The sequence below is a fragment of the Alnus glutinosa genome, chromosome 12 (genome assembly GCF_958979055.1).
Source record: "Alnus glutinosa chromosome 12, dhAlnGlut1.1, whole genome shotgun sequence".
Classification (NCBI taxonomy): domain Eukaryota; kingdom Viridiplantae; phylum Streptophyta; class Magnoliopsida; order Fagales; family Betulaceae; genus Alnus; species Alnus glutinosa.
The window spans coordinates 3,954,085-3,970,325 of record NC_084897.1 but is presented as its reverse complement, the minus strand read 5'-3'; the positions used below and the strand labels follow the sequence as shown (position 1 = coordinate 3,970,325).

Sequence of the window (16,241 nt, the reverse complement as noted above, 5' to 3'; positions counted from 1 at the left end):
ATAATGTCGACAGATGCAACACTTAGGCCAAATAATCACAGCCACCTCACCATCCCCTCCATCTTTGATTTAAATTGCACACCACGCTGCTGTTTCAGTTTGGTTAGTATACTCTTTTCATGTTCTTCGTTAGCACTTCGATCAAAAAGTAGCCGACGAGCAAGCTTTTTCCTGCAGAGTCTCAGCAATGTAGAATCAGCACTGATTTGTAGATAGACGACCAAAAAAAATCCTGACTGTTTTTAGCAAAAAGAACCATTTACGCCACAAATCCTGAGGCTACCACTCTTGATTACGCTTGAAGATTCCAACAGTAACAAATGAAATATAAGACGCCGTCAAAACCTGCCAAAAAAAATTAAAGATTACCGGTAGAATTCTGCAAAAAGGTCTTTGTCACTAATGTACGCGAGCAACTTCACTACCTGTAGAGCACAATAACATAGATTATGACCAGTGCCACTGCCAGTAATATGTAATTCACTTTAATACAGCACAAAACTAATAATACTACCTTCTCGAGTGTTTCTTCTATGGCTTCATCACTCAACTTCTCACTCCCACCCTTCTTGAGGATATTCTCAAAAAATGAAGCCAGAATTGAACTGCCAGGAGGAGTCTTATTGCAAATTACCTCAAAAGCCTCCATCAGGGCCTAATAGTCGCTCAAAATGATTAATAATTTTTAGACACACAAGTGATAAGGCAGGTCCAAACCTTGTGGAACAAACCATGGTTCAAAAAGCAATCAACCACATATTTCCTGTGCAGCTCAATTATTATTCTGACAACAACCTGCAGACCGCACAACTAAAAAAAAATAAGTAAAGATGTTGCTCCACATTAATGATCTTGTTTAACACTCCCTTTTAAGAATCCATATTGTTCTTTCTATGTAGTACTTTTGGAGGTGTAACAAATTGCACATAACAAAAGAACAATTATACCCCAACACATAACTAGCTACTCTTTTTGATAAGTAACCTAACCACATACTCTGAAATACTACAAGAATAAACAGAAGCTCTCTAGTGTGAAGATCTTATGAAACATAATTAAGAATTCATATGTACCAACACCTATGCCGAGTAAAACTCAACACCTAAATGGCAATTGACTATCGATCTTTGCATGCCACGATCTTTTAACTTCAATACACACACACACACACACACACACACACACACACACATATATATATAGAGAGAGAGAGAGAGAGAGTGCAGCTAATTAAACTACCCCTTCAAAATGCATTGATGATAAAAGCCAGTCAATCAAAGCGAACAGAAAGTAACAATGATAACTAAAGAGTTTCGGAGATCAGTAATGATGTATAGTATTTCTGTTCAAATGCAAGGTATCCAACGTTGCAGTCTAAAAAAGGATGGTGAACATTGGTTACAGTGTTATATATAAAAGGTATGTACCTTATGTTAAGGCCAACAGATGAAACACAAATAAAATAAATGACAAAAAGACGCAACAACATTGATATATACAAATAGAAAAAAACAACATAGAAGTTTGGGCTTTCCAATAATAGAATTATCTTTTGTTTAACACAAATATAAGCTGCACAGAATATCTACTAGCATGTGCACAAGGCAAATTAAGCACGACGACTAAATAATAAAAGAAATACAAGAAAAAATGTGTACAAAGATACACAATTTACTACATTAAAGGAGAATATATCAAAATACTTAACTTGACTACTACCAGCATCATCAGCCTGTTCGACCAGGGCTGTAGCTTCAGCAATAACATGCTACAACAGAGAAACCCTCAAAGAATCAGTACCAATATGCAACATATGAACATCTGAGACGTTCTTTTGGTCATCAAAGAATGTAAGCAGGAAACAACTGACCTCCTTGAATATAGTAGAAACAGGATCCAAGCACTTCGGTATTCTATAGTAAAGTCTACACATTCTAGAAAGATCCTCCACCTTTAATAGCAAGGTAAGCATGATAGATAAAGCATTAATGAAATAGCACAATACAAAAGAAAAAAGAAAAAAAGAATAATATTGCCAAAGCACAAGACTTAGAGCAAAGTACGAAGTACCTTATCTCAGCAAAGCACGACATCAAGACTGATCCTTTTTGAGCAGTTGTGTCCCATTGACCACCAACAACACATCTTGCACTTTCTACAGACCAAGCATGCAGCTAAGTTGAGTACACGGAAACCGCAGACAATCTTTTCCAAATAGTACTAGTATGCATCCACAACTACGAATAGATGAAATGAAAATGTTTTCTACTGCAGGATTTTCTTTCCAAGTTAACTTTAACAGCCAAAAAAGAGACTTCCATATAGAAGTGGGGGCACTTGGGTGGTGTCATATGTGCCACATATATAATGCATATGTGACGAACTCTTTTTTTTTTTTGATAAATAATATCAATTCATTAATAAAGCGCAGAGGGACGCAACCCTAATACACAAGTATACAAGAGTGCCCCTAAAAAGAACGAACAGAAAATAAATTTAAAAAGTTTACATAAGTAAAAACATTCAAGCAATGATAAGACACTATCTAAATATATAACATATTGAGCAAACGCTTCTGCAGCTCCACCATGGATGTCTCTACATTTTCAAAGAACTGCGCATTCCGCTCCCGCCAAATACACTACATTAAACACAATGGAACAACCCGCCAAACTTCTTTAGCGGGACCATACCCCACCGACGCGCCCCAACTAGTGAACAACTCTAACACCATTCGTGGCATAACCCACTCTACTCCAAATAAAGAAAGAATGTAACTCCAAAGATCGCAAGCAACTTTGTAGTGAAACAACAGATGTTCAATTGGCTCTCCACTCTTTTTACACATACAACATCACTCAATCACTACGACATTCCTCTTTTACAAATTGTCATGCGTCAAAATTTTACCTAAAGTTGCTGACCATACAAAGAAAGCCACCCTTGCCGGAGCCTTAACACGCTAGATACTCCACCACGAAAATGATGGGCCATCTTTGCTAATTAACACTTCATAATAGGACCTCACTTCAAATAAACTCCTTTTAGAGGGGTTCCAAACTAACCTGTCATCCTCTCCATGTCGAACTGAAATAGAGTAAAGCCAAGCGAAAAAAGAAAGTACCATCTCTATCTCCCAATCCTGGATTTCCCGCGTAAAAAGAACATTCCATTGAATAACTCCATTTTGAACGACCAAGTTATTCACCACCATCGCATTTTTGTTCCACACAATACTAAACAAAACTGTAAAGCACTGCTTCAAAGATCTATCCTCATACCACCAATCATGCCAGAAACTAACATGTGACCCATTCCCAACCTCAAAACGAACAAAATTGCGAAACTTCTCCCAACCCCTCCTAATATGTTTCCACACACCCACTATAAAAGAACCCGACACCTCTTTCGAACACCACCCACCCTTTAGACTCTCAAATATGATGTCAATCACCAATCGCCATAAAGCCTCTCTCTCCCTACCATATCTCCACAACCATTTACCCAAAAGTGCTCGATTAAACTGGATGAAATTGTTAACTCCCAACCCACCTAAATGCAATGGAGTACAAATCTTGTTCCAATTCACTAAATGAAATTTGGCCTCATCTCCAATGCCACCCCATAGAAAATCCCTTTGAATTTTATCAAGTCGATTAGCCACCCCATAGGAAGATTGGAGAGCTTACTTTTAAGAAGAGTCAACCGACCACCCTTCGACAAATACATTCGCTTCCATCCAGCAACCACATTTCCATTATCTCAATAATACCATTCCAAATAGACACGGACTTGTAAAAGGCACCCAATGGCAAACCCAAGTATGTCATAGGCAAAGATGCGAGCCGACATCCAAGTAGTTGAGCCAACCCTTCGACATCCTCTATCTCACCAATAGGAACAATTTCTGATTTTCTTAAATTAATCCTCAATCCTGAAGCTGCCTCAAAGAATAGGAAGATACACCTTAGATGTCGAATTTGTTCTTCTTGTGCACCACAGAAAATCAATGTGCCATCAACAAACAGTAAATGATTCACAACTAAAGCCTCAGAATCCCTGGATCCCACTGACTATCCACACATTCATTGGCAATAAGCACTAAATCCCCCTGACTAAACGCATTTCGAGTGTTGGAGATAATCTTGCTCAAAACTGATTTAAACTTGTTCGCGAGGTCCTTGGAAATAATCTTGTATAACCCCCCCTACCAAACTCATAGGGCGAAAATCTCTCACATCCATGGCACCAGTCTTCTTAGGAATCAGACATACAAAAGTAGCATTAAAGCTCTTCTCAAACTTGCCTCGAGCGTGAAATTCTGCAAAAAAAGCCATAATGTCAGTTTTTAAAATATCCCAACACTTCTGAAAGAAAGCCATAGTGAAGCCGTCAGGACCCGACGCTCCATTCAAATCCTTGATCACATCCCACTCCCTCCTCCTAAAACGCTCTTTCTAACCAAATGCTCTCAACTGCATCAATGGATAAGAAAGATAGGCCCTCCACCCTAGGCCGCCAAGAACAATTCTCAAAGTACAGATTGTTGTAATATTGGACTATATGCTCCCTAATCTCCTCAGGATTCCTGACGACTATTACAAGTACCGTGAGGCATTTGAGGTATATATTACTTCGACGATGAGAAATATTGGCTTACTTCTTTTGTGTTTTCATAATTATCATAAGGTGTAGAGTTTTAGGTTATTGTGTGGATTGATCTACGATATGTCCTTTCCATTATTCAGCTGGACCAACATTGGGAGTATGCGGAGAATGGCATTATAAAGCTACAGAGGATTCTGAAAGGGTTGTCGAAGCTTCCGTTGAGACTTGAGACATACATGAACCTTAATAGGTATCCTTTTTTCGATTAATTAGTACATACAATTCTTCTTTATTTGGTGTTTAACTGTCATTTGAGGCATTCATGTTTGTGCATTGGAATTGTATGGTCCTTAATTCCAAGTATAGAGAAATCAAATGTACTCAGGAGACCCTTCAAAATTACTACCTACAACTCCGTGACAAGTGCCGTTTGGCAAATGAAAAATATATTAGTTTTGAGGTGAGAAATATTGGCTTACTTCTTTCGTGTTTTAATAATTATCATAAGGTGTAGAGTTGTAGGCTACTGTGTCGATCTATTACAACTATACCAGCCAATGGGGATATTTATGTCATGTAATTTGATCTTTAACTATAATTGCTATCTTTTTTAGAAGTCTCTTGTTGCATGTAGGAAAGGACATATCTTAGAGTTCTTAGAGTTTTGTGAAACTTTTGCACACAATTGATGCTTAAAAAAGAGTTTTATGGTCTAAGGTGGTGCTTTTGGTTCAAAACATGTTTTTGTATCGAGGCTTTTGGTTGGTTGCATATAAATTTTGTTCTTGCATAGTAGCATTATTTTGTATGAAATTAATTAATTTTTATCAACCTCATTGTTGTATTTCAATACCATATTTACAGCTAAAGTCTCCTACTTTTTGGTTTTTTTTTTTTACCCATTGTCATCCCTAGTTAACTTTATGTATTAGGTGTTTCCCTCTTTAAAAGATAAGCATGGTGAATTTATGCCGAGGGTGCTGGCGAGTAGTTGAAAACACCACAAGGCTATGATGAGGTTTCTGTCACGCATCATTGTGAATCATGATACTTTTCTCATCATGAGGTTGTCACTTCCCCAACAAATTGAAGTTGGACTAGACTAAGTTCCATTAGAGTGATTTGTAACAAATCAGATCGTGACAGTAGTCTAGTTCAACTTCAATCCGTTGGGGAAGCGACAACCTCATGATGAGAAAAGTATCATGATTCACAATGATGCGTGACAAAAACCTCACCATAGCCTTGTGGTGTTTTCAACTACTCGTCAGCCCACTCAGCATAAGTTCACCACGCTTATCTTTTAAAGAGGACAACACTTAATATATAAAGTTAACTAGGGAGGACAATGAGTAAAAAAAAAATTCAAAAAGTAGGAGACTCCAGCAGTAAATATGGTATTGAAATACAACAATGAGGTTGATAAAAATTAATTAATTTCATACAAAAATAATGCAACTATGCAAGAACAAAATTTATATGCAACCAACCAAAAGCCTTGGTACAAAAACACGTTTTGCACCAAAAGCACCACCTCAAACGATAAAACTCTTTTTTAAGCATCAATTGTGTGCAAAAGTTCCACAAAACTTTAAGACCTCTAAGATATGTCATTTCCTACATGCAACAAAGACTTCTACAAAACATAGCAATCACAGTTAGAGATCAAATTACATGGCATAAATATCCCCATTGGCTGGTATAGTTGTAATAGATCGGCACAGTAGCTTACAACTCTACACCTTATAATAATTATTAAAACACGAAAGAAGTAAGTCAATATTTCTCACCCCCACACTAATATATTCCTCATTCACCAAACGACACTTGTCACGGAGCTGTTGATAGTAATTGTGAAGGGCCTCCTGAGTACATTCGATTTTCTCTATACTTGGAATTAAGGACATACAATCCTAATGCACAAACATAAATGCCTCAAATGACAGTTAAACACTAAATAAAGAAGAATTGTATTTACTAATTAATCGAAAAAATGATACGTGTTAAGGTTCATGTATGTCTCAGGGCTCATCGGAGGCTCCGGCAACCCTTTCAAAATCCTCTTCAACTTTATAGTGCCATTCTCGGCATACTCCCAATGTTGGTCCAAATGAATAATGTAAAGGACATATCTTAGATCGATCGACACAATAGCCTACAACTCTACACCTTATGATAATTATGAAACACAAAAGAAGTAAGCCAATATTTCTCACCGTCGAAGTATAATATACCTCAAATGCTTCACGGTACTTGTGATAGTCGTGAGGGGCTTCTGGGTACACATGTTGTAGCTTGCTCTATACTTCGAATTAAGGACATACAATCCCAATGCACAAACTTGAATGCCTCAAATGACAGTTAAAGAAGAATCGTATGTACTAATTAATCGGAAAAAAAAAAAAAAAAAAAAAAAAAAAAAAAAAAGATACTGGTTGAGCACCAAGCATTCCTCATGGCTGATCGGACGCTTCCAGAATCCTCTTTATCTTATTAATGTGCTTCTCTACGTACTCCCAACCTTGGTACAGCTCAATATTATTCCACTCCATTGTAGTAAAGGCCTATTAAAAAACAAAGTCAAACTACAATAATCTGGAAATCCAAAAAATAAAAATAATCACAATCTCAACCATATTGAGTCATACTGTACATATGCATAATTGACACATATATCTTGAACCAATGCCGGTACAAAATTTGCTCAATAAAACGATACAGAAATAAACAAAGACATAATAATAATAATAATAATAATAATAATAATAATAAAGCTAAAATCCTAGTGTTCTCTAGGAAGTTGACACCGCTAATTTTGATAATTTTTATGAGCCACTCACGGATTTGGTATGGGTACTAAATCAACCCAGGTTTTATATTCAAGTAATTTTGTGACGACCCCTTTTTTTTTTTTTTTTTTTTTTTATATATATACAAACATAAAACGAGTCCTCATAGTGGCACGACGATATGTCGCAAAGCCAACATATGGCACATTCCCCATAACATGTACCTGATAATCAAAGTATAACATACATCTATCTATGCAGCGGAAAACATAAATCTGAATAGCGAAAATTACAACTTATACATCTATCACAAATTAATTACGACAAAGAACCATTTAACATCTATCTGTTTGAGTCTTATTAACACTATAACAATAATGGCTTAACAAAGAATAAGTGACACAAACGTCACAAGCCATACCAAACCTATAAAATAGTGGACAACCCGTGGTCCGACAATTACAACCGTCGCGGTGAGCTTCAGTCATAATATCCCAAGCACATTGCTACCGACCCATCGACTATACCGAAGTACCTGCAGCCAAAGAAACATCATCTACACGGTTGTGGTGGTACCACATCCGCATAGGTAAAAGAATGAGTTCACCGCCTTAGTATACCTCATACTAAGACCTCAGTGGTATAAGACTGAGTTTTCACAAAGAACCAACCCTTATTTTATTTTTAGTCGTGCGAGCACTATATTAGCCACAATTTACCAATAGCTAATGTAGCAAATACCGACTATTCAGAAATCATTTAAAACATACTACATAGCTGTGAAAACATGTAGAAGTTCCAGACATCCCTCCCTTGGAAGTTTCTACATATAGACCCCTCTATAATAATACTTTTCACCGGTCGCTTGGACATATGTGCACACGATCACTCCATCACAGATATCACGTATACACATAGGTCTTAAGCAAAGAACATGGCATCTTACTTTTCCGTACTAGGATAACATCCTTCAACAAAACACTCGCAACATCATCTCTAATCGTATTCCAGCTTCGTGCCAGTAGATCATGAGAGCACTAAAGTTAAACTCAATCATGCTAACACGTCTTTCCTGAAGAACAAGAACAATCAACCTTCCTACTCATAGACATCCCATTACTCGCACCTGGGTAGTCATGTATCCATGTACTTTCAAGTTCAATGTATGACCTTAACACATGACTATTCGATAGAAATATACATAAGATCTTTTTCATGAAGACTCTTATGCATACTAATACGTCTAGCAAAACTACTCATAACATAAAAACATCTCTCACAAAACAATGCTATATATGCTATGCATGAACTGGGGCTAATAATGCTGCTGATACTGATATGCTGCTGATACTGATATGCTGCTGATATACTGATACTACTGGTATGCATGCTCTATACTACATGCTCAATGTTCCGTGCTTGACCAGTATATATTTCACTACTGTGTCACGCTGAAATCATGCAGTTGTTAAATCACGTCTTTTTAAAACTAAACAAATCCAGCATTTTACCCAATACTTTGAAATCATTCAAAACTTAGTTTCTTTATCAAATCTACGCAGTTTCAACATGACATGTTCTCAAACAATTTGCATAATTTAAATCTCAACTGCATAACTTAACACTTTAAATCTAGTCAATACTTTTCACTCTTGCACTATCTCTTAAACATCATTGATATAGTTTAAACATAATTGAAACTAATAAATCATTTCAAAGCATATACATTTCATCATATGGTTGGTTCAGTTTCATAAACAATATATATATATTTTTATCAATCCAATACATATAAAAATATATATTTTCTCAGTGAGTGGAATACCCACCTTGGCTGCATTAGACTCCTGACTCGAACTTCCATTGGATTCCAATTACTCGAACTCTACATTGGAGAACCCATTGAAGTCTCCAATTATAACACGATCCTGCAAACATTGGTAGCATAAGACTATGCTATTGAACCTAAACTCTATGATACAGAAACTACCCGCTTGCTCACACGTCACGTCACATCACATCACTCGCTTCTAAAGCTAGCTAGACACATTAAGCTATTATTAAATTAGCCGTTCGTTATTGGTTTGCATCTTATCTTATTTATTAACTAAAAGACGCATCTATTATTTAATTAGCTCATTTATCATTGTTGTGTCACATTATTATTCCTAAACATTTTTATACCTTGTTACTTATTTACTAAGTTCACAATTTATATATATTTAACCTATTTACATGCATATGTATATATATACATTTATATATAATGTTTAACTTAATCCGATGACACATAAATATCATGCGTGCTTGTATAGGTGGATTAATTACTACGTTGCCACATAATAGACTCATATTACACTTATGCGTTCCTATAAGCTTACTAACTTATACTTATTAACTTAGGGTTATTTAGGTAGTTACATCATAATATTTATCTCTTACGATATTAGTCTTAGGCTCTAGGTTTATATCTTAATTTATTTCTTACCTTTAAACACCATTGTTATTATATTCAATACTTTTATCTTTTATTAGCTACTAACCATCTAGGTAGTTTAGATTATTGAACCTTAATTTTATTTAACATAATAATCTACTAACTCTTATAAATTCTACTCCGATGTTAATTACGCCCATTACGATATCTAAATTGTTGTTTATGTTTACTTGACTCACTCGTTTATTGATTATTGTATTTTCTTTATATCTAGTTATTCGCTTACTTTATCCATTTCATTTTTTTATTTCCATTCTACTAGACACCACAATATCCTATTCTCAATTTCAATTGAATTTGTCATTTACATAACAAGGATCTAAATACTTTAACTTTAAACCCTTTAATGTCTCTCTCTCTCTCTATTCGGCTACCACATAGAAGGGATCCTCAAAATTAACTCTAATCAAGGGCCTCGGCACCCACAAACATCAAAGGCGTAAAACCGACTCCTATGTCAATAAAACAACACCATAAAAGCCAAATTAAGGATCCAACAACATTCACACATCAAAGCCATAAAACCAACTCTAGGGTACCAATTCGGTAATTCTCAACAAAGCCCTCAAAATCAATCTCCAATTAAACTAACATCAACCCTATAACATAAATAAACTTAATCCCTAACAAATAGTCATAAACTAACATAATAATCTCATTTAAAAATACAAACCAGATTTGGGGTTTTCATCAAAATACCCATCAAAATCATCTCTATAACTATTACACATACCAAATATTAATACCTGAAACATCACAGGGTATACAGTTCAAGCTTCAAATTTCACAGCCAACAAAGATCATCCAAAACCCCACATAATTGAAATCACACAAATACCCCTCTGATATAACATTAATAACCACAAACAATAACCTATAAAATCCCTAAGAGTATCATCTAAATCAAATCCCATAAAATCCGTTCCCATTTTCGGATTCCACCCAAAAATCTAAACAAAATTAAACTCTAAGAAACCCATTCGGTACTACCTCCAAAAATCTCAACGAAAATCAAACCCAAAGATAACCCATAACTTCCAACCCAAATAAACCTAATTTTTGTAATATAGAATCAATGGGTAAAATGGAAATGCAAAGAAAAGCCAAGGATTTTAACCTCTCCGAACGTACATGGCCGAAACCCATTTCTTCTCCTTCTTCTTCTTCTACTTCTCTTTCGGACTGCATCTTCTCGGCAGATTTGCAACCGGCTGTGTGTGCGTGGGTGCAAGCGAGACAAGAGGAAGAAGGGAAGGAAAAGAGAAGAGGCGAGCTGCTGTGCGAGGGACGAAGGGGAAGAGAGGAGAAGAAAAAGAAGAAAAGAAAGAAAGAAAGAAGAGAGTGTGCGTGTGTGGGGGAAGAAGGAATGAAAATCTGAATAAGGGAAAGGGCTTGTCGTGAGCCACACAAAAAGATAGTTAAAAGTGCAAAATTTCGGAAATGCCCTCCCACTTAAGTGACATTTGTGGGCATTTGTGAAAATTTCAGATTTCAGCCTCCAAAAACATCATTCTTATGCTCTTTTCTTGGGCTATCATCTAAGAGCCTATAGGATAAAAATAAAATACTTTGATTCATTTCACCACACTAATTAAACTTATTTTTATTTAATCCTAAAAATCCATTATTAATATTCTACCTTTTCTCTTCACTTTTCTAAATTAAATTCTCAAGTGTGATTTTACCACACTAAGTGGGCTTGCATTAATTTGCTCAAACGGAAGACGACGACGCGTTTGGGTGTGAGTTTTTCATTGTGTGTTTGTGGGATGGGTTTGTGGAAAACGGAGATGATGGGTTGGAGTTGATGAGAGCACGGCTTGATTTGGGTATTTGACGAGGGAGAGGCGATCGACGGTGGAGATGTTGTGGAGGGGGACGCCGAAAGGGAGGGGAGGGAGAAGATGGTGAGTGGCAGCGTGGAGATGGAACCATCCAGAAGAAAAAAAAAAAATCTTTTTATGAGTGCAGATGATGCATGCGTGGAGATGGAACCATCTAGAAGAAACAAAAAAATTTAAAAATGCTTATCTTAATAAAAAAAAAAATAATAATTAGATAAAATATGCCTTTTAAAACTTATTAGCAAATTAAATAAAATAAATTTTAATTATTTAGAATATATTCAAAAATAGATAAGCCATTAAAATTTGTCTACGAGGAACCAAGGTACAGTAATCTACAAAGAAAAAGTAGTATAAATATAAAGTTTAAATTTTCGTCGCAACAGCTCCTGCACAAAATGGTATAGGTGTCATACTTCATTTCCGCACGGCAACATGAGAAACCAATTATGAATTTCCATCCAAAAGGGCTCATTTCTTGAGAGATTTTATTGGTTAATTAAATATTAAGAGATTTAATTATACTCTCCGTTAACTATTACTTAATTTGTTGCCATAACTCCATTATTACTAAATAATATAGTTAGTTTTGATCTAAAGAGGGACAATTTCGTGGAGTATCATTCAATTCTACCCCAGAACCCCCTGCAATTCCTATATTATTTCTATAAAATTTGGAAGAAAAAAAATACAAATACAACATCAAAGGGCATAATTATATATAACCGAATGCATCAATATGTCTTAACAAATTTGACGAATAAAATAGTTGGTTTTTTAAAGTTTGCATATCATTAATCCATTGAGTTAATTTAGGAATCATTAGTGTAAATGTTGTAGAAAACAATTTATTAAATAAGGCCTCGTTTGGTTTGCGGATTAGACCCATGGAAAGGAATAGCTATATTATTTAAGAGAATAGTTATTCCCACGGAATAGCTATTCCCTTACGAAGAGGAATATGTATTTCACTCAAAACGAAGTGGAATACCTATTCCTTTCCTGTGGGAATAAATAAAATTCGTCTTTTGCCCAAAAACCCCAACCCTCTCAACACCCAAGTCTCTTATCCCTCTCTCTCTCTGTTTCTCAACTCATGGTGTGTTTGGATACGAAATTTTGACAATAAAATATAATTCTGATTCTACTTTTTTCAAAAATAAATCATATTTTATTCAACTTTTTAAAAAAACAAATTATATTTTATTCAACTTTTTATAAACAAATCATATTTTATTTAATTTTTTCTAAAAAGTCAAATCTCAAAATTCACAAACAGAATAAGAATTTAATTCTGATTTCAAAAATTCATCACTCAAATGCACCATCAGTATCTCTCTCCATCTCTGCAATTATATTCTCATCATCCTCTCTCTGTTTCTCAACCAACTTAATTTGTTGTGGGGTAGTCTTTTTTTTTTTCCTCCTCCTATGATTTAGCTTACAGAATGTACTTAGACGTAGCAAAACGAGTACCTCTTAATATTGGGGGGACTCCAATTGTCTTGTGGATGTTTGAGAAAAACTTTGTAAGCAAAGAACGAATGTTTGTTGCTGAAAAACAAATAAAAAATAATAAAATAAAAAGAGCTTTGTAGATGATTTATTTTTTTTTTTATGATGATTATGTTTTTTTTTTTTTTTTCTTATAAATCATTTTACTTTGTAAGCAAAGAATGAATGTTTGTTGCTGGAAAACAAATAAAAAAGAATAAAATAAAAAAAGGGCTTTGCAGATGATTTATTTTATTTTTTTTTATTATTATTTTTTTTTTATGATGGTGATATGATGATTATGTCTGTGTGTGTGTGTGTGTGTGTTTTTTTTTTTTTTTTTTTTCCCTTATAAATCATTTTGTAGCGTAATTGTATATGAAAAAAAAAAAAAAAAAAGCCATGAACTCTATGAAATTAAAAAAAAAAAAAACAAAAAAAGGTCATAGTATGATTGTTTATGTTTCTTAAATAAAGAAAAAAAAAATGTCCTTAAGAATATAAATTATATTTGTATTATAAGGGCGTTTTAGGAAATTTGATTATAATATGATTCCATTCACCAATGTATTGTACTGTACCAAACAAAAGAATACATATGCAATATTCTATTCCACCGTTACAACCAAACAAAAGAATAGGAATAGTTATTCCATTCCACCTTCATCTATTCCCATGAATAGTTATTCCTTTTCCTAATGGAATAGACATTCCGCAAACCAAACGAGGCCACGCCTCATGAAGCGAAGGTCACTAGTTCGAATCCCCCTCCCCCTCTTGTGTGGACATGTCAAAAAAAATAAAATTAAAGAAATTTGAATTGTAATTGTAATTTGTACGGGATCCTAAAACAGTTGGAGATCCTAAAAGATGAAGTTTAGATCTAATGTATGAAAGTTCAAACCCTTATAAACAAATAAAAAGTAAATGATCTTTGCTCATCGTATTAATGCATGCATTCTGTGATTGTGTTCAAAATTAGAGCTGGAAATAAAAAGAATGAAGGCAAAGATCTCAAACTTTGAGAAGATTTAGGAACAAAACTGATAATTAATACTTAGATCTACACAAGTTAAACTCGAAAAGCAAAATTTCCGGCTTTGATTTGCATAAAATCTTCACATTCAATCACAAAAGCGCAAAATGTGAGCACAAAGTCGAACTTTCTCGAACCAAACCAAAGAGTAAAAATTGCACATAGGAATTACCTGAAAAATAGAGAAGCTCTCGACCTTCACTGAATCTCTCTTTACCTCTCTACCACTCTCTCTGTTTTTGTGTTTCGCGGAGACAGTCGAGTTCTAGATAGAACAGAGAAAGAAAAACATATATTGGGTGAGAATACAAGCAACTGAACTAACAACAATAGGTAAATATTTTTGCACAACAAAAGCGTGCACCACTCCTCAACAACAATAACCAAGGGAAATTAATTTTACACAATATTTTTTATAACAACTAGACACCTCCACTTACATGGGGTGAGACCCATGTGATGGTGGGTCTCACACCATGGCCTTGTTTGGTAAGAGGGTGGGAGTTAGAGTTGGAAATGATAGATGTGATATAACGTAAAAAGAATTTGTATGGAAAAGTGAAAAAGTTTTGTATTGTAGTGAATTTTTTTTTATTTAAATAGTAATAAAAAGATTATTGATTTGTATAAAGTAGAATGTTTAGAAATTGATTATTTTTTAAAAAAGTGAAGAGGGGGAAGAAGGATTTTATTTCCTTTACCAAACAAACCCCATGTGAAAGGGGATGTAGTTGTTATGTAAAAATGTTGTGTTTGTATCATGAGAAATGCTACTCTTACACCCATCTTGTTACACCCAAATAACCCTGATGTGGCACTGATGTGGCATCAGAATTTCCCTTAGAATTGGTTCTCTCTCTCTCTCTCTCTCTCTCTCACACACACACACACACACACACGCACTTTTCGTCGAGAAAAGTCTCCATTTTCGCCAAACCCCCTCTTGTCGGACTCTTTCTCACTTTTCGCCGGAAAAGGTCTCCATTTTCTTCAGTAATCTCTCCCTTGCCGGAAACGCTCCTCTCTTGCCGAAAAAGGTCTCCCTTTTCTTTGGAAAAGCTTTCCCTCGCCAGAAACGCTCATCTCTCATCGAAAAAGCTCCCTCTCTTTCGCCGAATCTGTGGACTGAGGATGGAAAGGTTGAGGAAGTTGAAGAGGTGAAGGGAAAGCATCTGGTTGTGGATCTAGATGAGAGACTGAGTCACTGGAAGAAGGCTCAATAGTAGAAGCATCTAGTTGTGCATCTGCAGATTCAGTTGTGAGTTGATGAGGAGTGAAAGATTCACCAATTTTAGTGGTGATGTTGGTGTTGGAAATTAGAGGTTGTTATGAGGGTACTAGAGGTTGTTGTGAGGGTAGATTAGGAGATTGAGCTGCTGACAGAGGTAATTGTGGATGAGAATTGTTGGCAGAGGTAGTGGTTAGCTGAATGGGAGCAGCAGGAGCTGCATGTTGCTGGAAACAGTGATCAATAGATGACAAATTGAATGAACTAGATTGAGAACTTGGTAAGAGAGCCAAAGGATTACCTGAGGAAGTAGTGATCTGGCAGGACCCTTGTGAGATGGACTTAGCCTTGGTAGGAAATTGTGTCTCATTAAAGATCACATGTCGGGAGAGGAAAACTTTGTTGGTTGTTGGGTCGAGGCAGCGGTATCCTCTTTGGTTGCCTCCATAACCAATGAAAATACAAGGTTTGCTGCGAAATGAAAGTTTATGAGCAACATATGGCCTAAGAAGAAGATAACATAAGCAACCAAATGTTCTGAGAACAGTATAGTCAGGAGACCTTTTCATTAGTTTGGAGAATGGGGATTCAAGTTGTAAAACTGGAAAGTAGTCGGTTAATGATGAATATGGCTGTTAGGAATGCATCCACTCAGAATTTTGGTGAGAGCCCAGACTGAGCTAGGAGAGTGAGGCCTATTTCCATGATATGTCTGTGTTTTCTTTTGGCAATACCATTCTGTTGT

At 35.5% G+C, this 16,241-nt stretch overlaps 1 protein-coding gene across 2 annotated transcripts in view; it reads right to left on the bottom strand.

Annotated features, from left to right (window-relative positions):
- The window catches only part of LOC133851633 (cullin-1-like), a 32,457-nt gene extending 21,186 nt beyond the window's left edge, over nt 1-11,271 (bottom strand). The window contains exons 1-12 of one of the 2 annotated variants that reach the window (XM_062288146.1): nt 11,012-11,271; nt 9,227-9,325; nt 7,819-7,953; nt 7,041-7,172; nt 2,911-6,908; nt 2,071-2,155; nt 1,871-1,951; nt 1,709-1,768; nt 718-795; nt 515-655; nt 370-425; nt 51-171 (exon numbers count right to left, since the gene is read on the bottom strand). In XM_062288146.1, coding sequence (XP_062144130.1) covers nt 51-171; nt 370-425; nt 515-655; nt 718-795; nt 1,709-1,768; nt 1,871-1,933 — 519 coding nt within the window. In that variant the 5' untranslated portion in view covers nt 1,934-1,951; nt 2,071-2,155; nt 2,911-6,908; ... (2 more) ...; nt 9,227-9,325; nt 11,012-11,271. Of the gene's footprint in view, nt 1-50; nt 172-369; nt 426-514; nt 656-717; nt 798-1,708; nt 1,769-1,870; nt 1,952-2,070; nt 2,156-2,910; nt 6,909-7,040; nt 7,173-7,818; nt 7,954-9,226; nt 9,326-11,011 lie in introns of both variants that reach the window. The other variant, XM_062288145.1, reaches the window with a different exon arrangement.
- Between the last annotated feature and the right edge of the window lie 4,970 nt (nt 11,272-16,241).